Source organism: Dipodomys merriami, unplaced genomic scaffold (genome assembly GCF_024711535.1).
Source record: "Dipodomys merriami isolate MVZ:Mamm:240054 unplaced genomic scaffold, mDipMer1.0.p SCAF_2, whole genome shotgun sequence".
In the NCBI taxonomy this organism is placed as follows: Eukaryota; Metazoa; Chordata; class Mammalia; order Rodentia; family Heteromyidae; genus Dipodomys; species Dipodomys merriami.
Genome location: NW_027203381.1, coordinates 50,512,600 through 50,539,275, shown reverse-complemented (window position 1 = coordinate 50,539,275; position 26,676 = coordinate 50,512,600). Strand labels below are relative to the sequence as shown.

The 26,676-nt window shown below is 38.5% G+C and overlaps 1 protein-coding gene across 4 annotated transcripts in view; it reads right to left on the bottom strand.

The window, feature by feature from the left end:
- Spire1 (spire type actin nucleation factor 1) overlaps positions 1-26,676 on the bottom strand; it is a 160,854-nt gene that overhangs the window by 60,749 nt on the left and 73,429 nt on the right. For all 4 annotated transcript variants that reach the window (XM_070029608.1, XM_070029609.1, XM_070029610.1 and 1 more), the window contains exons 3-4: positions 8,716-8,949; positions 3,007-3,132 (exon numbers count right to left, since the gene is read on the bottom strand). In XM_070029608.1, the coding sequence (XP_069885709.1) occupies positions 3,007-3,132; positions 8,716-8,949 (360 nt within the window). The remainder of the gene's footprint in view (positions 1-3,006; positions 3,133-8,715; positions 8,950-26,676) is intronic.

Genomic DNA, 26,676 nt, shown 5'->3' with positions numbered 1-26,676 from the left:
TACAGACTGTGATGGCTGCTACCAAGGAAACAGCTGGGTCCTGCTGTATACTAAGTATGTGAATGTGTCCAGCTGGGTCCTCTGTATGCAAAGTATATGAATGTGTCCAGGGATGGTCTGGGACATGAAGGAAGTGAATAGAAAACCCTAACTGAAAGGGTGAATAAAGAATTTACAAGAGGAGGTTAAGACGTCAACAAGAAACTTATTAAGCACTAAGGATGGAGCCACACTTGACCATATAATCAGATAATCAGAAACAACAGTCCACACCTGTAGAATCTGCACTGCTGAAATCTTAAGTCAGCTTAACTATATTAGACATCGAACCTCTCAAAGATCAAAACATTTGGATAGTCTACCTTAGCCGAGTGTTAAATTATGATGGAAAAACAGAAGTTAGGACAAATCTTTTATATGCTTTATAAAGTTCTGACTGCAATAAACAGAATATAATGTTTCTTAATGCTCAGCACTACTTGTACTGCCTCTTTGTGACTATTAAGAAGGTTTTAAAAAAATTGTATTGTGATGATAAAGATGATGTATAGAGGGGTTATAGTTACGTAAGTCAGATAAAGAGTACATTTCTTTTTGGACAATGTCACCCTTCCCTCACTATCTCCCATTTTTTTCCCTTCCCATCACCATAGAAGTTCTTTTCAGGAATCTTCTATCACTAGATTATAAAAACAAAGAATTTATTTTTAGGTTCTACTGACATTAATTTGGTAGTAATATTTATCCTAAGTTATAGGGTTAGTTTAACAATTTTTTAAATTCACAGGATTTTTTCAAAAAAGATCTGTAGCCAATGGAATATTATGCAGCCATTAGAAATGACAAAATAATGGCATTTGCAGGGAAATGGATGGAGCTAGAAGGAATCATGTTGAGCAAGGTAAGCCAAGAACAAAGAGACAAACAGTACATGGTCTCCCTGATAAGTGGATGATGAATCCAAAATGTTAGGTGATATGACAAAACTAACAGGACTTAAGAAACAAAGAACTCCCACTCATCTGGTTGAACCACTACTAAATATCCCCATGCTGCTGATCACATATATGGTATATAACATATGAGCACCGTTATATATTACAGACTGTGATAGACAATTTGCTCCAGGAAAGTTAGAATGAACTTGTGACTTTAAATGAGCATCATTATTCCACAATACTGTGAATTTCCGGAAATTAAGTAATCACTTAATCACAATCAAAAAAAAAAAAGAACCTTGGGGAAGGGAGGGAGGGAGGGGATGGTAGGGGGAAAACAATGGAGGGGTTAACAATGTTCAAGAGGAAGTATACTCATTACCTCACTCATGTAACTGTAACTCTCTGTATAGTATCTTTACAATAAAAATTAAAAAAAAAAAAAAAAGATCTGTAGCAACCTGAAATTTGGTTAGTATATTTCTAATACCGAACTTGTTTCCTGTAAGATCTCAAATTTAAAATATAAAATAGTAAACACTAATCTCATAATAAATATTATAGGACATGCTTTTTACATGTTTATATGTACACATTTTGCCTATGAGGTAAGACTGATATGAAAACAAGGAAGAGCTTGTTGAATGAATACAACAAGTCATCTTTGAACCGAACTTTCTGCAGTGATTTAGATGGCTTCGGAACCTTAGCCTCCCCATTTGTAAGCCTAAATAAACTGGAAAATTTAACAGTGCCCAGCCTGGGGTAGTGTAAGCAATAGAGGTGAAAATGAGATGTGGAAAGGAAGAAAGAAGCCATCAGCCCGGGAAGGGAGGTGGTGTGACCCCATGTCTCCTGTCACTTAACTGTGTGTATTCTGGGCTCCTATGCAGTCTGCCGATTAACAGTTCTGTGGGGATGGGTGAGAGGAGGGCAGAGGGGAGGGTATTATTATTTATCTGAGACTGGGCAGGTGGAGCTCCCTCCCCCAGTAACTCAGAGCAATGCCAGGGACCTTTGTTTGGCCAGTCCAGGTGGCCAAGAAGCGAGCAGAAGAACCTGCAAAATAGATCTAGGAGCTAGGGGAGATGTTGAAGAGACCATGCCAGCTATCCCGGAGACGGAGAGCAGGGCCTGCTAATCCTGCTCAATAGAAATCCCTGAAGATTTCTCTACCACACACTCAGGGAAACTCAGATCCTGAGATGCAGACTAGGTGCAGCATAGACATGAGAGAAACATGGAACAAAAACGGACTGCTTCATGAATTTGTGTGTCATCCTTGCACAGGAGTTATGCTAATCCAATCTCAGCTATTGGATAGGCAGAGATCAGGAGGATCAGGTCATTCAGGGCAAAAGTAGCAAGACTTTAACTCAACCACTAAGCTAGGTCTGGTGTTTTCACATCTGTATACACACTACTTCAATGTATAGACTTAAGGATCACAGTCTGTGGCCAGCCATAAGTAAAAATCACAGAACTATACCTGAAAAATAACCTAAGTCAAAAAGGGCTGGGGATGTGGCTCAAGTGTTAGAGTATCTGTACAGAGAGAATAACGTCCTGAGTTCAAACTCTAGTACCACAAAAAAACTCTTACTGTTTGATATTTCTGTAATATTCTGTCTTTTCCTTTTTTATCTCTCTCTCTTATTTCATATCTAACGACATGTATCTCCTCTCTCCAGCCTACATGTGTGAGCCCAGTCTATGAACTCACATGTATACATTCTCTCATTACCCCTCTTCTCCTCCAACATTAAATTTTATTCTCTCTGGCTCAGACATTCTTCTTCCAAGCCTATGCAGAAGTATCTTCCTCCTAACTAGCTTCTTTTCTAAATGGTTTCAGCATTTCAGAAAGATGGAAGTAAGCATTTTATTTCACTTTTAAATTTTAATTTTTAAATATTATCTTAAGTTGTATAAAGGGGTTTCAAAAGCATGTCAGTTTATGAATACAATGCATCTTGACCAATAGCATTTTAAAATAATAAAACAAACAATGTTGCAATCTCAGGTTTACCTTTCTCAATACCAATAAACATCAAACAGCTGCACTTACCTCCTTTGCACTCTTAATTTTGGTCAGAAATGTATGCAGCTCCATGGTCTCTGCAAATAATGCACGGCACACAGCCTGATAATGATTCGGAGCCTCTGACTCGGTTGGGAGATGAGCAGCACAAATCTACAGGAGAGATGAACTTGGTTATTAGGGGTTTGGATGCCTTAAATACAGATACATCTACTGTAACTTTATTTTCATATCAGCTAGGCAGTTGCCAACATCCAAGGCTTAATGCACCCAACACAAGACCATTGGTAAAGCCTACATAATGAGGGAAAGAAAAGGGGTTCACTAATGGATACTTTGCAGCATGAATGGGCTGATTACAATTTGCTTTTACTTGAAAATGAAAGGACACCATGTAAAAGTGTTGGCTAGGAGCAGAAAGGGAAAACAACCATTTACTGCATATTGACAGTAATTTAGGTACCAATTATTGAACATACCAGGTACTATATTTGACATAGCACATTAGCAACATAATACCACTCACTTGCCAATGTAACCCTGAACATTCCCCCATTTTATAACAAAGAAAAATGAGGTTAAGAAAAGGCAGGTACCTTGTCCAATAACAGAATTTAACACATGTTGGATTTTGGCAGAAAAACATGCAGACCTTAGAAATGGATAACAGGAAATGGGGGATGGGGCGGGGTGCTAAGCCTGCTGGTGCTGTAGCAGCCTTGATGTCCTTGGTTATATATAGCCCATAATTCCCCCAGGATGACTACGGGTAAAAGAAGAAATTTAACTTCATGCAAAGCAATTTAGAAAATCCAAGCACCATTTACCTTGTTAGAATGCAGACATCTTCTTACTACTCCATAGGAATAACTTTATCTTTCTGCTAAACAATAATTATGCATCTAAGTACAATAGATACAACTTAGAGTTTAGCTTTTTTTTTTTGCCAGTCCTGGGGCTTGAACTCAGTGCATGGGCACTGTTCCTGAGCTGCTTTTGCTCAAGGCTGACTGTACCACTTGAGCCACAACACCACTTCTGGATTTTCTGTTTATGTGGTACTGAGGAATCAAACCCAGGGCTTCTAGGCAAGCATCAGAGTTCTAACTTAACACAACAGATAAACCTGAGCACTAAAAACCTGGTGTTCTTGGAAGTGGCACTGTGGCTCAAGTGCTTTGAGCAAAAGGTGGTCAGGGACAGAGCCCAGGCCCAGAGTTCAAGCCACAGGATCAGCACACACACGCACACGTGCACATGTGCGCACACGAACACACACACACACACAAATTGATGTTCTCTTAATAAATTCAACATTAATACAACTGTTGAAATGTACATTTTATTGCATCTTCATAATTTTTGTCAATAAATAAAGGCTTTGTCAATTATGAGCTTTTACTGATGAATCAATGCTTACCTTTTTTTTGGTATCATGGAGAAAGTTTCTATGTTAGCCTTTGCATTGGTGTGACAATGAGAAAAACAACTTATGGAAGAAGGATCTATTTTGATTCATGGTTTCAGGTTTCAGTCTATGGTCACTTGGCTCTGTTGTTCTGAACCTATGCATGGATTTTTGACAAAACATCATGGCAGGGAACATGTAGGGGAGCCACCTTGCTCCCCTCACAAGGTGGCTGAGAGCAGAGGGTAGAGGAAAAGTAGAAAGGGAGAAGAATGGCCTTCAAGCCATGCCCCCAGTGAACTATTTCCTTCAATTAGGCCCCACCTCCTAAGAATCTATTCAGCTATGGATTAATCCCTCAGTGAGCTTTTTGCTCTCATGACTCAATCACCTTTCAATGGCACCAACAGCTGCTGAGTCAGCCTTCAACTTGAACTTAATGTTTTGGGGGAATATTTCATGTCCAAAACACAACAGTGGCCTACTCAAACTCAAGTTCTTTTTTTCCCTCTAATAATGCCAAAATAGAGCAATTCACTCAAGACAATAAATATGATTTGTTGACTCTCTCTTGGAACAAATAAGCTACAACACACGAGGTGATCTTTTCTTCCCCCACCTCCCAAGAGTGTAGGGTGAGTAGGGAGCAGGGAAAGAACAAAATGGGGTTGAAGTTGTTTAGCAGAATCCACTGACAGAAAATCACATCTAGCTGTAATTTGACACAGACAATTAAAATTCAAAAGTTCAGTGAGTGGTAGAAGAGACATTTCTGCATTTGACAAGAAACACAATAAAAAAAAAAAGTGAAACAAAAGGTTAAAAAAGAGAGCTGAATGCTGGTGGCTCAAGCCAATAATCCTAGCTAGTCAGGTGGCTGAGATCTGAGGATCACTGAAGCCAGCCAGGGCAGGAAAGTCTGTAAAGATTGTAGTTTGAAGCCAGCCCAGGCAGGAAAGTTGGTGAGACTCTTATCTCCAATTCACTAACTGAGGTTTTCAATCTACTAGCCAAACCACAAATTCTTATGGGTCTCTCTATGATCATGAGTAATGGGTTTTATAATATTTAAAATTTTTAGTTTACTTGTTAAATGTCTCAGCAATTGTTTTTCCTCTCATTTAGCTGTACTGAATGTTTCAGAGAATATTGTTACAGTTGTAGGAAACTCACAGGCCAGTTTTTATTAGCATGGAGATTAAGAAATAAGAGGTGAAGCCGGGCGCTGGTGGCTCACGCCTGTAATCCTAGCTACTCAGGAGGCTGAGATCTGAGGATCGCGGTTCAAAGCCAGCCCGGGCAGGAGAGACCGTGAGACTCCTATCTCCAATAAACCATCAGAAAACCGGAAGTGGCGCTGTAGCTCAAGTGGTAGAGCGTTTGCCTTGAGCTGAAGAGCTGAGGGACAGCGCCCAGGCCCAGAGTTCAAGCCCCACGACCGACAAAAAAAAAAAAAAAAAAAAAAAAGAAATAAGAGGTGAGATTATGATACTCATAAGTAAAACAGCTAAAAGTGGAACTAGTAAATGTACAGATTTCCTCCAGTCTATAGTCTTTCATTATCATAAATTAATTGTACAAAAGTTTCATTGTGATATTTACATTGATGCATGAATTCACCCCATATATTGCTCTTTCTTAAATACTCTCTGCCTATAACTGTTGAGTATCATTATAGTACACACACACACACACACACACACACACACAAACACACACACAATGTATTTTGATCATATTTGTCTACTGCTCTCTTCTCGTCCCCTCTCTCTTACATTGGTCCTTCTTCTAGAATTATGTCATTTTAAAAGTTTGCATTCCACATATGGGTGAAAACGTAGTATCTGTCTTTCTGAGCTTGGCTTATCTCATTCAATATGATGATATCCATATAAAATATGACTTTTTAAGCACTTCTTTAATGACTTAGCTTTTTTTTCAGTACCGGATTTGAACTCAGACCCTGGCATTTGCCAGGCAAGTGCTCTACCACTTGAACTGAGTCTCCAATTCTTGATGTTTATTGAGTATGGCAAACACAGTAGCTCAAATTTAAAATAACAGAATAAAAAGTATATCTTCAAACTGCTAAATGCCCAGGAATGTTTGTTTTCTAATAAGCATACTTAATAGGCTGCTGTGAAATTTTAAGATTTCCATTCATCTCTGCCTTCATCTTTCAAACTACATGTCATGCTACTGGTGCCAGAGCTGATTTTATTGATAGTACAGGTTCCTTTTTCCTTCACAACTCCTTGAACACCACTTTTGCCTATACACGCTACCAAAATACTGTTAACCTTGAGTGGTATGAGTAGTGTTTTTAATGTAAACTCTTTATTCTTCATTTTTAGGATCATTATCATTGATTTTTCCATAAAATAAGTAGAGAATTTTGATCTGCAGACCTTTAAGTGTATTTCTTTTTTTTTTTTTGTGGTACTTATGATCTAAACTCAGGGCCTTGTGCTTGCTAGGCAGGTGCTCTACCACTTGAGCCATGGCCCAAGCTCCTTATATGAATCTTCTTTGAAAATATTTTTGATAAGCATATAGAATTTTACTTATCACTAGAGCTTTATATGGTATTTTGACACATTCATACTGTTGCTCTGATCAACCCTTCCTACCCAACATCTAGTGGCCCCCAGCATATTCAGATTGATTTTACCTTACATATGAGAGGGACTGTGAGGTACTTGTCTTATTGTGTCTGGCTTATTTCAATCTACATATGTCCCCCAGTACATATGTATTTAAAAATAAACCATAATATCTATAAAACCTAAATGTGTGAAATTTTGGTGTGTATATATATATATATATGTGTGTGTGTGTGTGTGTATGTGTATATGTGTGCATAATATATAATATTATATATTTATATACATATATGTGTATATATATATATGAACCACAGAATATATCTGAATTTCTTATATATTTCTTATATATTTCATATATTATATGGCCACTTTCCAGAGTACCAAGAGACCTATATGGGGAAAGGGAGGGAGCTCCTCTCTACATGATTCCTCTACATTACTGCATCTGAAATGCTTTAAGAAAAACTAGAAAATAAACTGATATACTGCCATTATTGCTTACAAAATCAGGTATTATATATAAATAACTCAAAATGGAACACTCTGAGGCTAATTTGTTAAATCTGTCTTAATTTTAACCCCATACATTTAACACGGCAGACATTAGGGGCTTCAAATAAGCAGCAAAATTTAACTACAAAGAAACTTTAATCTTAGCCCCTGAACTTGATTCATTTATATAGGTCCTATTAGGTAGGTCAAGAAAACAAAACAATCAGCTGTGATACTGGCATCCAGAGTCTTCATGTAAATAATTGGCATGCAGTCACTATTTACTCTAAAGAAAGAAATGTAGAAGTTTGCAGAAGACACAATGCCATCTAGGCTGCAGAGAAGAAAAGAATATTCCTGAAAGTGGGTCGTAAAAGGTCCTATTCAGGGTACCAAAAGTCTGGGAACTAATTCTCTTTTTTTTTTTTTTTTCTTTTTTTTTTATCGGTCGTGGGGCTTGAACTCTGGGCTTGGGCGCTGTCCCTCAGCTCTTCAGCTCAAGGCGAGCACTCTACCACTTGAGCTACAGCTCCACTTCCGGTTTTCTGGTGTTTTATTGGAGATAGGAGTCTCACGGTCTCTCCTGCCCGGGCTGGCTTTGAACCGCGATCCTCAGATCTCAGCCTCCTGAGTAGCTAGGATTACAGGTGTGAGCCACCAGCGCCGGCTGGGAACTAATTCTCAAAACTAAAATATCAAATTTTAAAAAATGAAATCATCAGGCACTGTTAGCCCACATCTGTAATCTTAGCAACTCAAGAGGTTGAGATCTAAGGATTGTGGATCAAAGCCAGACTCGGCAGGAAAGTCTGTGTGATTCTTCAATTAATCACTGAAAATCCTGTTTGGCTCAAGTGGTAAAGTGCCTACCTAGAGTGAAAAAGCTAAGGGCCCGTGCTTAGGCCCTGAGTTCAAGCCCAAGTTTATTTAAAAAAAAAAAAAAGCTGGGCACCGGTGGCTCACACCTGTAATCCTAGCTACTCAGGAGGCTGAGATCTACCAACCCAAGGAAAGTCTATGAGACTTATCTGCATGCAATTAACCACCAGAAAACTCAAAGTGGTGCTGTGGCTCAAGTGGTAGAGTGCGAGCCTTGAACTGAAGAGCTGAGGGACAGCGCCCAGACCCAGAGTTCAAGCACCACGACCAACAAAAAAAGAGAGAGAGAGAGAGAGAGAGAGAGAGATAACAACTTTAGAGATTCAAGTACTATATGAAGCACCATTTTACCTTCATGACATCCTTGTAAGAGCGGATAGCTGAGATCTTTCTTTTTTCATCTTCTTCATCTTCCAGGCCTTCATCCGCAGCCCCATATCCTTCATCATTGCTGCCATCAGCTTCCACTGTGTTGGCCATGTTGTCAATGAGCTGCTCCAGGGGAGGGCTAAGCTCCCTTTCTTCATTTTCCTTTAAACCATAATCCAGTGCTTTATAGATAATAATTCCCAAAGATTCAATAACCTAAAAATATTAAAGGAGGTTGTTAGTAGACGTGACCAGTTGAACATGATTAATTAAAAGCCCAATATTTAGTATATTTAAGCTAGGTCTAAATTATTCTATTTCAATCACATGTAATGAATTAAATTTAAGGAGAGACAACTCTCAACTTATGCATATATTTAAGAAACTCTGGCCAGCAGGTTTCTTCCTAACAAATACATAACACATCTACAAACTGCTCTAGACATTGGCCAGTACAGGAAATCCTACTTTACCTCTGTATTTTCTGTACCCCCCCCAAAAAAAATCTATAAACCCTTTCTTATTTTATAACTTCTTTCTTCCTATTTTTAAGAACAGAGGCAATGAAGCCAAACATTTAGAATTAAATCCTGATTTTTACCACTAGACATCTGGCTCAGCAAAAAATTACCTATAAATTGATAGCAATGATCTTTAGATTACGTAAAAACTAAATGCAAGAGCTACAGTTGTGGCTCAAATGGTAAAGCACCTACTTGGTAAGTAGGAGCCCTGAGTTCAAACCACAGTACCAAGAAAAACCAAAACAAACAACTAAATACATTCACTATGCATGAAAGTACCTGTTAGTGCCTGGCTTACTCAGCAAATGTTATCTGCCCTCCCTTCCCTTCCCCTAACTCACTCATTTCCAGTATTTACAAAGTGAATACATACAAATTTAATTTTATTTATTCCATTTTAACTATCCAGCTCTGTGGTTAAAAAGAAATACATCTGCTGGGTGCTGGTGCCTCATGCCTGTATTCCTAGCTTCTCAGGAGGCTGAGATCTGAGGATCACAGATTGAAACCGCTTGGGCAAAAAAGTCCACAAAACTCTTCTGTCTACTAAATTGCTCAGAAAAAGCTGGATGTGGTGCTGTGGCTCAAGTCATAGAATGCTAGCCTGGAACAAAAGAAGCTCAAGGAGAGTGCCCAGGCCCTGAATATAGGACCAGCAAAATAAAAAAGTAAATTATACACTATCAAAAACGGGGAGGGGGTGTTTTCAGTGAGTTAAGCACAACAGTGTCAAGACCAGCATATTTAATGTCCCTTAAAAACACTCAGGCATTCAATAAAATCCATCAAATCCGAAATCTATCATATCAAGTAAAATAATGTTTTTTCAACATTGGTACTTCATATGAACATAACATGCTTTAAAATTCTTAACTTCTAGCTATTAAACAATAAAACCACATTAAAAATATTTCTCATTGAAACACACAGCATTTTTTCATTGGACCTGAACCTCGCTACTAGTTTTTTTTTTTTTTTTTTTTTTGTCGGTCATGGGGCTTGAACTCTGGGCCTGGGCGCTGTCCCTCAGCTCTTCAGCTCAAGGCGAGCGCTCTACCACTTGAGCTACAGCGCCACTTCCGGTTTTCTCGTGGTTTATTGGAGATAGGAGTCTCACGGTCTTTCCTGCCCGGGCTGGCTTTGAACCGCGATCCTCAGATCTCAGCCTCCTGAGTAGCTAGGATTACAGGCGTGAGCCACCAGCGCCCGGCAATTCGCTACTAGTTTTAAGTAATGCCTTCCAACAGTGGACCATGTAAGTTCCAAGGCAAATGGCTACTTTGGGTCCCTTCTCCTGGCAGGCAGCCTAGAGAAGGTCCACTTTAAATGCTTCCCTGGCATAACTATATGGTATTCCTAGCACCAATCATTCTCCCACACTTAGGGCAGCGATTTTAACTTTTATTTCAACCAGAGCAGAGCCCACAATGAGATGTGTACTCAATAAAGCTTACTAAATTGATCTCAGAACAGTCACTGAAAATCAGGGCATCATAGCTAATACATTAAACTCTCAGAAATTAAGAAAAAAATTAAGGTTGAGGTTTCCTTGTAATTCTTCTCAATTAAAAATCACACTCTACTGAAAATTCTGTATGCTTGGGGACTCAGTAACTTCTCATAGCCCTACTCCTCCTTTAACGCTGTAGAAATTACAAAAAGAAAGATAAGCCATAAAATCACAGATAATGCCAGCACCAATAATAGCTTCCAAATGTAGCTAGGACCCAAGGGCTGCTGAGCAAGCTTTGCTTTTTTCCTTTATTCAACCATTCTTCACGAAGGTCATTTTATACCTTCTTGTTTCAGGCCTCCCACACCCTTTTCAGCTCAACATAAGTCATTAGAAAAAACACTCATTATCTGCCTTCAAGTGTACAATCTGAGGGGCATCTCCACTTACGGGCCTTCCTTCCTCTTACAGTGGAAGAGAGTCTGTTCCTGTCAAAAACCCAGCCCCACCCTATACTCACTCCCTTACACCATCCTGTGCTGTTTCCCCAGCAACACTACTCCAAATCAGTATGCCCGTTCCTTCCTCCCCCTCAATCATTCTTTTTTTTTTTTTTTTTTTTTTAGTTTTGTGCCATTATTTGTGCTTGAATTCAGGGCCTGGACACTCTCCCTGAACATTCTCCCTGAAGGCTGGCACTCTACCACTTGAGCCACCATTCTACTTATGGCTTTTTGTTGGTTAATTAGAGATAAAGAGTTTTATCCCCAATTATCCTGCCTGGACCTGATTCAAACTACAATCCTCAGATCTCAGCCTCCTAAGTAGCTAGCATTACAGGCTTGAGCCACCACTTTTAATCTTCTGAAGTCAGTGAAACCACAAAGTCACAGTCTTCCCACATCCTTATCCTAAATGGTGCTTGACAGCACCTGAACAGCAGACCTGTTCTCAATACTACTGAAGGTCCAGGTTTCCTCCGCACCACCCTTTTGTCTGATGACCAGTCTACAATTGCTGAAATAATTGAGTTCTCAGCCCACACATTCTACTTCTACTGAGTGTTCATGTACATGATTATCAATGCTATAAATATATATCCTGGTATTCTTGACCTTACATTTCTAGACAGTATTTGTCTCTGGGGTGCAGACTTGTATATCATACTGTTACTTAACACTTCCACATGAATAAATAATAAACATCTCAAACATTAATGCTTGTTGGCTATCCCCTCCACTAAAATTCAAGTTCCATAATGCCTGGAGTCTTGTCTATTTTGTTCATCATGGAACACATACCTATACAGTGCTAACTCACAATAGATGATAAGTCTCATAATTAGATAGGATGATTTACATCAACTTTGGAGTTTCTTATTGCAGATATAAAGTGAAATATTGAGCATAACTGTTTCTCAGAAAACTTACAGAATTTTTATCTTAAAAACTAGATTACTGCTGTATGCTGGTGGCTCATGCCTATAGTCTTGGCTACCCAGGAGGCTAAAATCAGAAAAGTCCATGAAACTTGTATTTCCAATTAATCATCAAAAGCCTGAATTGGAGCTGTGATTCAAGTGGTAGAGTACTAGCCTAGAGCAAAAAAAAAAAAAAAAAACAAAAAAAAAAAAACACTCTCTCTCTCTGTCTCTGTCTCTGTCTCTCTGTCTCTGTCTCTGTCTGTCTGTCTGTCTCTCTCTCACACACACACACACTAAATTACCAAGCAAAACCATTTGACCTATGTGTGAATATAGGCAGTCTCCACTTAAGCATGTTCTACTGAATTCAGGGACTTCTTTTTTAAATGACAAACTAACTACAAAGAGAATTATACTACTGTTATCAAGGCCACCATCACTTTTGGTCGTATTATTAACTCTACAAACCTTTGAGGGCAGTTTTCTTCATGAGTTAAGAATTTAACATGTTTAAACATCCCATATCTCTCATATTTCTCCCAATGGGATAAAGAAACTACTCTGTCGCTTACAATTAACAGTCCTACAGTGAAATATATCCGCACTTGATTCAGTAGAAAGATTATTTACAAAGTATTACACCATTAGACTTTGCCACCAAATGAGATGAATGCCAAACTTAGGGAAAATAAACTTTTGGTTTCCAGGATGTTCTGAATAATAGATTTGCAAGTAAGGATTGCACATGGTGCTATGACCAGAAACCTTAATAAAATCATCTGATGCTCTAGATTAGACTGTGAGTTAAGAAGATGCAAAGTCTTACTAATATAGTAACACCTAAGTGAGGCTTAAGCTTGCTTTATATAATAAGAAAACTGGCCTTCGATTTTATTTTTTCTACTAGGCAGTGGGAGAGTAAAAGAAAGAAAGAGCCTACTCTTACTTTCCTTCACTGAAATGTTACAAACCAGAGGTTTATTGCCTTTTATTGGACAATGACCTATTTAGTATTCTGATGAAACCTAAGAATCTTGCCTTATAATAGTACCTTTAAGTGCTTAGAACATGATAAAAAAAAAGTATTCTAGCATATACTTATAAAATTATAATACAGCAATATATAAGCTTTATAAGCACATTAAATAACATGCTCTGTTGGGAATTACAACTAATTATGCAGTAGTGACACATGTATTTGAGCTATCTGCAACAATTATAATTTAACTGAAAAGACCTATGAGCTCTACTGGTGTGCTAATACCATGGCTTGTCATTCAGAGTCACCACTGAAGAAATGCCTAACTTGTCTTGGAGGGGAATAATAGTAACTAAGCACTTTCCAGGCTCACAGACAACCCTAAGCACAGGACATGAGTCCCTGATCTGTATCCTATTGCAAATAACATCTCCCTGAGCTCTTAGCATATAGTATTCACCTATAAATCTGTTAATAAAGTAGCTACTTCTGAGCATCAAAATGATAGAATTCCACACAACTATAATGTTACTGTCTGCTTAAAATGGAATTTTTTTATAACTCTCAGTTCAATTGCTTTATTGGACACAGGTGTTTGTGTCTACACAAAAGAGTAATCTAAGCCAGGTGCTAGAAGTTCACATCTGTAATCCTAGACACTAAAGATGCTGAAATCTAAGGACTTTGGTTCAAAGCCAGCCCAGGCACGAAAGTCTACAAGACTCTTATCTCCTATTAACCACCAAGTTCAAGTAGTAGAACATAAGTCTTGAGCAAAAAAAAGCCCAAATACAGGCTTGAAAAATACTGGGGGAGAGGGAGAGAGAAGTAGTTCCATGTGGTAATAGGTAACCCTTAGATACATTTTTTAACCTAGGATCATGGCTAATTATGTATGTATATATCCTAATTCCCCATAAAAGTAAACTCTTAAAGTCACAATCCTTCTGAAAGTTATCTTAATTATTAAAATTATTTCATAAACAGTAGGGAATTAGTAATAAGCTAGCCAAGTATAAATTCATTCCACTCAGATGTATATGCTTGAAGTTCAATATGGAACTTACAAACAAGAAGGCAGACACTTCAATCTTTGTCATCCCAACTGAGCATCACAGTGTGGTCCAGCTGAACAGTACCTCCTTGGCCAAGGAGAGTTAGCCCAAGGATAAGCAAGTCAGTCTTTTTTTTTTTTTTTTTTTTTTTTTTAGCCTACTCAGGTCTTTCAATCTTTCCTGGCAAAATTAACCCAACTTTGTAGAAATGCAGGCATAAAAGGCATATATGGGGAAAAAAAGCCTCTTCAATAACTGGTGATTGAAAAATTGAGCATCCATATGCAGAAAACTAAAAGTGGATCCCTGTTTATCCCTATACACATGTCCACTCAAAACTTCAAAATCACTGCAAAAAGGAGTAGGAGAAACAGATGCCCTAGAATAGATAAATGAATCCAAAAAGGGTGGTAACTATACACAATGGAATTTTACACAACCATTAGAAAGAATAGTATTATGTCATTTGCAGGGATATGAAAGGAGCTAGAACAAATCATGTTAAATGAGGTAAGCCAAGCTCAGAAAGACAAATGGCACATTTCTCATTTGTGGAATCTAGATCTAAAATACACTGGAACATGATAAAATATATAGGACTTTAGGCATTCATACACAGTGAGACCAAAGGAGGATCCTCTTAGAAGAGGAACATAAAGGTGCAATGTCTATATGCATTTGATCATATAAAATAATATTTATTGAAACAAGTTGCAGGAAATGAAAACAAGAAGTTTTTCCCTGGTTGCTGTTTTTGTTTTCTTTTCTTTCTGTCTTGTTCATTTATCTAACTTTGGGAAGGTAAAGGGGAGGGGCACAAATATAGAGGGACAAAGGGTGAACAAATGCAGCAGTGATACTCGCTAGACACTATATTGAAAATAACTATGCAACTTGTGAGTGGGGACAGGAGAGAAAAACTGGGGGACAGCAAGGAAAGGGGTAACATTGTCCAAAGCAAAATATGCTCTTTACCTGACTTATATAATTGCAACCCCTATATACATCACCTTTATAATAAAATTAAAATTAAAAAATTAAAAAAAGAAATACAGGCATAATAAGGCAGGGCATAGTAGACCAGGCATTTTTTCCCTTTGTTTTTCCTTTCTTCCTGTTTATGGGACAGAGAGAAGTTTGAACCTTTTGCCAAAGAAGCATTACCTAATTCTTCAGATGCTGTCTTGATTTATTTATTTATTTATTTATTTATTTATTTATTTATTTATTTATTTATTTATTTATGCTTAGACTCAGAACCTTGCTTGGTTTTTTTGCTGAAGGCTACTGTTCACCCAATTGAGTTACATCTCCATATCCAGTTTTTTTGCAGAATAATTGAAGATAAGGGAATTGGAACTTTCCTGCCCCAGCTGGCTTCAAACCAGGATTCTTAGAGTATCTCATCCTCTTGAGTAGCTAGTATTATAGGTATGAGCCACCAGTACCCAGCTTTTGTTGAAATTTTTTGAGAAAAACTACTAAAACATGAGTATGTCAAATTCCATAGATAGCTACTTAGGCTAGTTTTAGAAGCTCACTGGCAAAAACATGTGGAAGTATTAAGAAAACGTAAAAAACCTAAACTTTCTGAGACCTAAAACTTTCATCGGAGTCAGCGGTGTCTCAAAACAGCTGGAAATTCATCCTTCAGTCTGGTCCTACTGGTACTTGATCTCTAGGGACATTTACGGAATGTCTGCTATTCATTACAGTGAACAAGAATCACACTGTAATGTTTTAAAATTAAGTGGAACAAGTGAAATACCTTTGAACACCATGGTTTTACAGCCTAACAAGGGGGTACAATGATGAAAGGCATGAAATTGGTCAAGATGCATTGTATTCATAAACTGATATGTTGAACTGAAACCCCTTTGTATACCTACTTAAAGACAATAAATACCTCGTGAAGCCTTCCTATTACCACGTTCCTCCCTTCGTCCAGCACTCTACTTTCTGCCCTTCACTTTCTAAAACATTTGAGTCCCTATTTGTATCCTTTGCTAGAAGGTAAACCTCTTTAGGTCAAGGACAGAGTAGGTGCTTTGAAATCTTTGTTTGACACTAGCAAACAGCAAAAGCACAAAAGCCAAATCTGATTAATGGAGATGACCTATGTCAAGGTGTGGAAAAGCACAGGGCCTGGCAATTTAGTTGACATCAAAGAACAACTACTACCATGCCATCATGCCTCTAAGTCCAAAACCCCTCTTAGCCAGCCTAAACATTAAAAAGGCAAAACTGAAAACAAAATGCCTTCAATTCTTCAGGGCCTATTGCCAACTCAATAAATAAAATCTCCTTATAACTGAGTAACATTTCATTAGGAAGATGTTTTACTTTACATGTCAACAATCCTGTGAAGCAGATGCTATTCTCTGTGCCTAACTGTAACCTTAGCTACTTGGGCAGCTGAGCTGAGACAGAAGGGTCACCTGATCACAGGGCCAGCCTGTCTCAATAGAGGAGTGAAAGGAGGAAAGGAGAACTGAACATGAAAGAAAATCAATAAATCACTTTTAAGTTAGAAAGTTAATAATTAAGAAAACTGAATGGCAGATGACTGTGGTGGCTTATGCCTATAATCCCAGTGACTTGGGAAGCAGAGATAGAGAAGATATCAGTTCAAGGTCAACCTGGGAAAATTTTAGCCAGATTCCATCTCAGCAAACAAGCCAGGCATGGTGTTTTACATTTGTCACTCCAGCTATATGGGAGATTGCATAAGAATGGTGGTCTGAGGTTGGCCCTATGCAAAATGTTACTATATCCTACCTGAAAAGTAAAGCAAAAAAAGGAGTGGGGCAGGGATAGAGTAGTAGTTGCCTAGCAAGCATGAGGCCCTGAGTTCAAATCTCAATTCAAGAGAGAGAAAGAGGGAGATGGAGATGGAGTGGGAGACCAAAACAGAAATGAAAATAGAAACAGGAGAGGCTAGGATGACTTCTTGGCTTAATCATGGAATTCCACATGCATAATTCTACTCTATCACTGATCTGCACACCTGAACACCCCCTAGTTTGTCAACACTGGTCTAAAATGTGTCATCCAGAATAAATCCTATTCATAGTATGATCTGCAGAGAACACACCAGATGAATACTTTCCTGTGTCATACATCAAATTCAGTATTTGGGTTTTGAGAACACTCATTAAGTTGCAACTTTGGGTTGCTGTGAACTTTGGGTTTACAGTCATTTACAGTGGCCAAGTCACCTACACCATACAACAGTTACATGTCTTTCACTTTTACCTTGTGAATGACATTTTTCAGGACTAGTGACTGGTTGTACATTTACTTCAAAGTCATTTTATCCTGTTTAACTTAATCATTAGATGGCATCTAATGCATCACTCCCAAATGTATAGCACTAGCCACACTGGGTGTGCTTTCTGAGTCTGCAGAAAGTCCATCTGAATGTTGAGCAGGTCAGGCCTAAGAAGCACTTCAGAAATCTAGGGATGCTATTCTCATGCTGACTTGGATTACAACCTATTACTACCTAACTTTTATTATTTTAATTTTAATTTTTGGCTAGTTCCAAGATTTGAACTCAGTCCTCAATTTTTCTTGGCTTGGTTGCTCTGCTGACACTCTACAACTCAGAGTTTTCTGCAGGGCTTGTTTCAAACAATGCTGTTTGAGATGGCAGCCTCCTGGGAGCTAGGACTACAGGCATAGTGCCAAGCTACAAAGCATCTTTATAAAGACTGATCTCCATCTTGCTCACAAAAATATTACAAAAGACCTCTCATAGCTTGCTGTGACCTCTGAATATTAATTACTGTAATCTCATATCTAGTAAATCTTAGTGTTTTTTTTAATACTTTAGCTAGATGTGGTGGCTTATGACTATTAATATTAGCTACTTGGGAGGCAGAGATTGGGAAGACTGTAGTTCAAGGCCAGCCCAGGCAAAAACTAAAGATTAAGCTGGGCGCCGGTGGCTACTCAAGAGGCTGAGATCTGAGGATCGAGGTTTTAACCTAGCCCCGGCAGGAAAGTCCATGAGACTCTTATCTCCAATAAACCACTCAGAAAACTGGAAGTGGTGCTGTGGCTCAAGTGCTAGTGCACTGGCCTTGAGCTGGAGCTGAGGGACAGCACCCAGGCCCAGAGTTCAAGCCCCACAACTGACAATAATAATAATAATTATTATTATTATTATTATGAGATTCCATCTCAACCTAATAAAAGCCGTATGTGATGATACATAGTTGCCATTCTAACAGGAAGTGTAAACAGAAAGATTGCAGTTCAAGTCTGTCCAGGAACAATACAAGACTTTGTTGGAAAAATAACTAAAAAAAAAACAAAAACAAAAACAAACACAGTTTCAGGGTGTGGCTTAGGTGGTAAGAGTGTCTGCCTAGCAAGCATAAGACCCTGAGTTCAAACCCTAGTACCACACACACAAAAACTGTGTTTTTCCATTGGATAAGCTTATTAATGTTCATCATTCATGATTTCTTTAACATTAGCCAGTGTAGGGGCTGGGAAGGTGGCTCAGTGGTAGAGTGCTTGCCTTGCATGCAAGAGGCCCTGGGTTCGATTCCTCAGCACCACATAAGCAGAAGAAGCTTGAAATGGCACTATAGCTCAAGTGGTAGAGCACTAGCCTTGAGCTGAAGAGCTGAGGGACAGAGCCCAGGCCCAGAGTTCAGGCCCCACAACTGGCAAAAAAAAAAAAAAATTAGCCAGTCAATAGAGCAAAATGTGCAAGGCACAGTAATGAAGATAACATACAAGATCCTGGCCTTCCAGAGCTCCTGTCTTTGGGGAAACAGTATAACAGTGCTAAACATTGTAATATAAGAGAAAGGTGTCATTGGAGTACATTCTAGGAGGCTCTAACATAGCCTGGGATCAGGAAAGCCTCTACTAAGAGTCAACTCTATACTGAAACCCGAAACAGAAGTAGGAGCAGGAGATAACCAGGAGGAGAGGTGGAAAAACAGTTGTAAAGAGAGGTGACTGGGAGGTTAGAGGCCCATAGGTTAGAAAAGACATGAAAACCATGTCTAGAGGGAGGGATAAGACAAGGCAAAAGTGTGAGGGCACCAGTCATAATAGGTTCTCAGAAAGGATTTCTATGGACCTGGGTTGTTCATCAAATGAAAGCAATATGAGCCTCTGAGTATTTAGGAAAGTGGGACAGTCTGACCTGATTTTTATTTTAAAAGGCAGAGTGTGGTACTGGCAAAAGAATGAACAGAAGGCCCATAAAAAGCCACATAAACACTGTCAGCTGATTTTTAACAAAGGTGCAAAGGTAATACAATGGAGAAGAGACATAGACTTGTCAAATGGGCTACAACAATTGGAAAACCCAGGTATAGACACAGATCTGAAACCTTTCATAAAAATTAACTCAAAAGGGATCACATACTTAAACATAAGTTACAAACTATGAAGCTTCTAGAGGAAAACATAGTAGACTAGTGACCCTGGCTTTTCAGACACAATATCAAAAGCACAATCTGCCAAAGATAAAAATAAAGCTAGACCTTATTAAAATTAGAAACTTCAGCTTTGTGAAAGGTACTTTTTAGGTGGAGGAAATGATAAACCACAGACTGGGAAAAATATTTGTAGAACACCTATCTGATAAAGGACCCTAGATACATAAAGAACTCTTAAAACAATATGAAAGCAATTATAAGATGAACAAATTATGTGAGTATTGTACTTATCAAAGAAGATACATAGATGGCAAATGAGCATACAGGAAGAAGCTATACATCACATGTTAATAAGTAAGTGCAAATTAGAACAATGAGATACCAACACATCCCCTTACTAGAATGGTTACTCCAAAAGCTGACACCACCAAATGTCAGCAAGGATACAGAGTAAGGAAAATGTTGTTTTGTTTTGAGATAAATCTTGCTATGTTGCCTGCCTAGGGTGGTGCTGAAGTGATAGGCTCAAGTGGTCCTCCCTCCTCCACCTCCCAAGAAGCTAAAAGCCTGTAGCATCAACTCATACTCAATGATACTAGAAGTGCAAAATGTTCCAACCATTATGGAGGGCAGGGCGGTGGTTTCTTACAAAGTTAAACATATTCTTACCATATGACCCAGCTGTTATGCTCTTCAGTACTTACTCAAAGTAAAAACATGTCCACACAAAAATCCACAAATGTCTTCATAATTGTTCAAACTTGGAATTAGTCAAGATGTGCTCTAGTAGACAAACAGATGAATTCCTCCAGATAATGGAATATTATCCAGAGATAAAGAGAAATGAGTTGGGACTGAGGGAATAGCTCAGTGGTAGAATGCTTGCCTAGTAAAGCCCTGGACTCCATTCGACAATGAAGAGGAGTCAGAGGATAAGGTAAAAAACAACTCCAAACCCCAGAGCTTCCAAGTCTTTGAACTATAGATGCCTTTTACTGAAAGACAACATGAAAAGCAACATACTATATACTTCTAATTATACGGCATTCTGGGAAAGGCAACACTATGCAGACAAAGAAGTGGTTGCCAGGGATTCAGGAGACTAAGGGATAGATAGGTAGAACAGAGAGTTTCAAGGCAGGGATACTATCATGTAGTATTTCTATAGGATACAGTAATGCTGGACATATGCCACTAGATATGTGTGAAAATTGATCATTTACAACACAAAAAGTGAACCCTACTATTCTATAGACTTCAGTCAATAACAACATATCAATATTGGCTAATTAGTGGCAATAAATATACTAAGACAAAACATTAATTGTGGGCCAGGTGCTGGTGGCTCACACCTGTACTCCTACCTAAGCAGGAGGATGAGATCTGGGCAGAAAACCAGAAACTAGAAGTGGCAGAATACCAGCCTTGAGTGAAAAGCTAAGTGAGAACACAAGGCCCTGAGTTCAAGCCTCATCCTCATTATCCTCATTATCTTCGTCATCATCATCATCATCATCATCAAAAGTGAGGGAGAAAAGAAGACTGTGGTAACTCTACTTTCAAACTGTTTTGTAATTGAAAACTACCCTGAAAGATTAATGAAGTCTCTTAATTTCAAAAACACACAGGAACTATCACTTAGCAGATAAGAGTGGTGTTGAACTATAATCCTAGCTACTCAGAAAGCTGAGAACTAAGGATTAAATCCCAGTACATACCCCCGCTCTCTGTGTCTCTGTGTCTCTCCCTGTCTCTCTCTGTCTGTCTCTCTGACTCTCTGTCTCTCTCTGTCTCTGTCAGTCTCTCTCTCTCTCTCTCTCTGACACACACACACACACACACACACACACACACACACACAGAGAGATGCTGAAAATGGGCTGGAGTGGCTTCTTTTCCTGGAGAAAGATGCAGCAACAGGTAGAGAGTCTGGTCCATCTACTCCTGTTCTTGCCTTATTGTAGCTTGCTCTTTGGTGGGACAAAATTGTTCAGGAAGTCATCCTGCCTCCTGATTTTTAAGTACACATGAAAACCAACTGTGGAACTGGAGGTAGCAATTCATGAAACTAGAATTACCCAGCAGCCTCAAGGTAAGACCCCTGAAGGGTGTGATGATTTGATGAGAGATCTAAAGGAAAAGAATCGCAAAGAGCACAGACTGGTTCAGACGAATACAAGATTCTGACAATAATCACAAACACAAAAAGAAAAGGTACACTGTGGTGGAGGTTTTAATACATGGAATCTTTCCAGATGACGATTCAGAAGCAACTCATTGATTCTCATAATCCTTTTGAAGTTATTAAGGAAATGACTTCCCTCAGTATTGAACCAGTCTCCATGGCAGATGCTTGAGCCAACTCTGCTAACAAACTGATTATCAGTTGTAAAAAAGAAAAGGAGTAGAGGGGGTGCTGGAAGATAAGATAGGAGACTTACAGTAGAATCCAAACCAAGGATGATGTTTCCTTGAGCTAAGGTATAACAATGGGTATAAAGAGATAGAATCATTAGGAGGTAAGGTGGAGAGGACTTTGTAGTATATTAAATATAGAGAGGAGTCTTGTACTATAGAGATAGTGGTGGCATTCATGAATAAAGATACTAGACAAAAGGGGTTAGAAAGAGAAGGATGATAAGTTCAGACATCTGTGGGAAATACAATACTAGACTGTATTTATATTTATTATATAGGAAGCTATACGGACTATACAAGAGAGCATAAATTGTGTCAAAAGTAGGATTCTTTGTTATATAATCAGTAAAGTCATGAGAGCATATGAGACAGTCTAAGAAGAGAATACAAGGGAGAAGAAGTAAACATTTAGTCATTAACAAGAGGATAAAAAAATCAAAGACTAGATTAGAAAGGAACAGGAATACCATGTAAGAGGGAGGGATGAATGACATCAGAAGACTGTGGTATCACAAAAAGCAAAGAGAAACTATTCCAAGAAGGAAGGTGCAGTCATGTGCTCTAATGTGGTCAGAGGTAAGAGGAAGTCTAGAACACACCCACTTGCTTTTGTGTTGAGGAGGTCACTGAGGACTGCAGCAAGGACATCTGAGTGTGTAAGAGAAACATGCACATGACAAATTTCTACCAATGGGAAACTGGAAGCTTGGCTTTAAGTGATGTGGTGCTTACCTAGCAAGTGTGAGGCTGTGAATTCAATCCAATACCACCAAAAACTTAATCAAGATAATAAGATTAAATGGTGCCAGAACTCAGTAAACAAAACTTACAACAAAAGGGAGATGGGAAAATATAGCAGCGAGAAAGTAGAAAGAGAAAATCAAAGGCAATGGAAAGACAAGGGGTAAAAGTAACTGAAAGGAAAAAAGCAATTATTTTATCATTTTAGTTTGACAAATTAGATTCTCAAAATGGGTACTTTCTCAGGGGAAACGAAAAACAAAATAAACTTCCCCTAAAATGAGACAATGCTCTGTTGCTTTTTTTCCCCAGTACCAGAATTTGATCTTGGGACCTTGTTCTTATTTAGCTGATGTTCTACCTCTTGAACCATGCTACCAGCTCTTATTTTGCTGGTTATTTTGGAGATGGGGCTCTTAAAACTTTTCTGCCCTTGATGGCTTCAAACCATGATCCCCTGGATCTTGGCCTTCTGAGTAGCTAGGATTACAGACGTAAAGTCACCAGTGCCTCTTTTCTTTTTTCTTTCTTCCCCTCTCCCTCTTTTTGTTTGGTGTAGTATTGAAAATCAAACCCAGGACCTGGTGCTTCCCATACTCTTATCATGGAGCTATACTTCCAGTTCTGCTGCGTTAAGTGACAAGGTTACTCCCTTACTGACATCACTTATTGTGGACGATGTGAATATAGCCTAAATTCACTCACATGCCATCCTAAGTCTCTCAGCTCCCCCGTGTAGTTCACTTCACCCACTCTCAAATTGGTCCTTTCTTTATTCACATCAACCTCTGTTCAAAGCTCTTTTCCCCAGCATTTTTATCAGACAATTAACCTTTACCCAGCCTTTAAATGCCAGCTCAGTGTTACTTCCCCTGAGAAGCATTCTTACCCACCATGGGCTGAGCTCTTCCTATCCTGCTCTTTCCTGATGGCTATCTGACTTTCACAATGAGCTATGTAACTATTCACTATACCCAAACTGCGGGAAAATCAAACATTCTCTTCAATTGAGGATGAGATTCTTATAAGAAAATTCCTGTGTCATGAAAACAGATCCAGTACTTTTTCTTTTTTTGGGTGGGTGGGGTGGGGGTGGGTCATGGGGCTTAAACTTGGCCTGAGCACTGTCCCTCAGCTCTTCAGCTCAAGGCTAGCACTCTATCACTTGAGCCAAAGCACCACTTCCAGTTTTCTGGTGGTTAACTGGAGATAAGAGTCTCACAGACTTTCCTACCCAGACTGGCTTTGACAATTCTCAGATTTTAGCCTCCCGAGTAGCTAGGATTACAGGTGTGAGCCACTAGTGCCCGGCTACAGATCCAATACATTTTAAGATGGAATATCAAAGTATATTTCCTGATAATAAAATAAAATCAGAATCGGTTAACAAGCAATCTAGAACATTCCCAAGTCCTAAAACATTAACCCACATCTAGATAATATTTGCTCTAACTCTTTAATGTAGTAGGCAGCATGTCAGTCTCGTAAACAACTCTTGGAAATTTTAAAATACTTCATGACAATAAAGCATTAAAAGAGCAAAATTTGTGAGCTGCAACTAAAGCAGTATTTATGAAGAAACTGACAGCTTCAGGAGAATGGGCAGATTTCCTGGAAAATATAACTCACCATAGTGGATTCCAACACTGAAAACTGTAAAACATGACTGAAACTATTGTGCTGAGAAAATGGAGACGTACCAAATTCATGAATTGAAAGACTAAAAGTTACAACTCTTTCCAAATGGATTTAAAGTCAAGAGTAATCCCCATCAAAATCCTTTTTGGAGAAACTGACAAACTGATTTAGAAACTTGTATAGAAATGAAAATTACTTAGGATACACACAGTTTCTGAAAACAGCCATACAGTCCATTGCAAAAGCCTTCGACACTAATGTGGCATATATACATAATGGAATTTTATTCATCCATTACAAAGAATGATATTGTACCATTTATAAGGAAATGGAAAGACTTGGAAAAAATTATGATCAGTGAAGTAAGTCAGGCCTAGAGAAATGAAGAATCCATCTTTTCCCTTACATGTGGAAGTAGACTTAGCTCACAAACTCATAAGTAAATACATTGGGTGGTATGCAAGTATATACAAATGTATTAACTGAAATATGGTAGATTCAAGGAGATCTCAAATAGTATAATTCCTTAAAAGCCAAAATCAGAGTTCATCAAAATGAAATACCATGAAGTAGGTACTAGAAAAGGGTGGGGTGGAGTCAAGGGGAAAGAGTTAGATGAATAACAAGGAGAAGAGGAGAAAAATACAGATAAGAACCCAAAGTATATCGCACGAAATTAAGAAGAGTGAGGGGAGGGTATGGAGGGAAAGGATGGGTGAGAATGTTGAAAGGGGTGACAATGATCATACTGTATTCATAAACTGCTTTGTTACATGACAATTCCTTTGTACTACTTAAAGATTATAATGAAAAAATAAAGAAGTGTTTCAAATTGAGAAAAAAAAGCAAATTAAAAGCAAAAGGATTGAGGTGTGCTCAAATATGTGCTGGGTTCAATCTCACCCAAAAACACCATTAAAACTATTTTCTTCAAAAGAACATGATAAAATGAAAAGGCAAGTCATGTACTAGTCAAAAGTATATACTATATAAAACTTAGAACTCAGTAAGATATATAGCCCAATAAAAATGGGCAAAAGTTTTATATATGTATTTCACCAGCGATCTAGGTATACCTTATAAATATGTTGAGTAAATGCTCTACTTCATTAGGCATTAGGAAAACACCTGTCACAACAAATTGTGCTTTAGTAGGAGAAAAATGACAACAACCATCTGCTTCTGAAAAGTCTGTCATCCTAGGAACTTGCCTGGCCTGTATTGAAGGAACATTCAAATTTGAAACTGGTTCTCCTTCAATTAAAGATGAAAACAGGAAGTAGATCCGTGGCTGAAAGTGGTAAAGCCCTGGCCTGAGTAAAACTTTTATGGACAGGGCCCAAGCCCTGAGTTCAAGTCCCATGGCTAACAAAAATAAAAAATAAAAATCAGGTCTTAGAGACTTTGAAAGAGAAGGGAAAAATCTCATTAGAGACAATAAAATCTAAACAAGAATATGAACAAGATAGAAATTTTCTACCACCAAGAGGGAAAACAATGTACTCAAATATATAATAGTAATGGAGCCAATTTAAAAATGTTTGGGTTATCCTAGCTATTCAGGAGGCTGAGATTTAAGAATTAAGGTTGGAAACAGGCTGGGATAGAAAAGTCAATGACACGAGTACAATTAACCACCAAAAGAGCTGGAAGTGAGGCTGTGGCTCAAGACCCAGCCTTCAGTGCAAAAGACAAGCAAAAGTGTGAGGCCTGAGCTTAAGACCCAGTACCAACACACACACACACACACACACACACACACACACACACACACACACACACACACACACACACAGGGGCTACATACTGTGTTAAACGTAAGTAAATTATGCCACTTTGATGAGCCATAAAAACATGCTATATGCAAGATGTCAGACAAAAAAAAAAAATCAACAGTATAGAAATCTACTTCTACAAAATATCCAGAATAAGGCAATTCAAAGAGAAAGTAGTGGGGAGGGGAGGAGGTGTGGTTAGGGCTTACTGGGTACAGAGTTTCCATCTGGGATATGAAGTTTGGGAAACAAGTAATGGTGATGGTTGTAAAACACTGTAGGTGGAACTAATGCTACTGAACTGTACACTTGAAATCATTAAAATGGTGTTATATGTATTTAATAACAATGAAAACATTAAGGCTTCCATAATTTCTTAGGAAGAGCTATCATTAAGGAGCTTTCCAAAAGGCCTAATTCATCTTATTTACCAGTGTTTCTAAGGCCTCCACATCAAGATAAAGGTTCCAGGAAGATCCAGCCACAGTACTCCTCTGAAAGTGCATCTGTTCCCCCCATACTCTCATTCTGT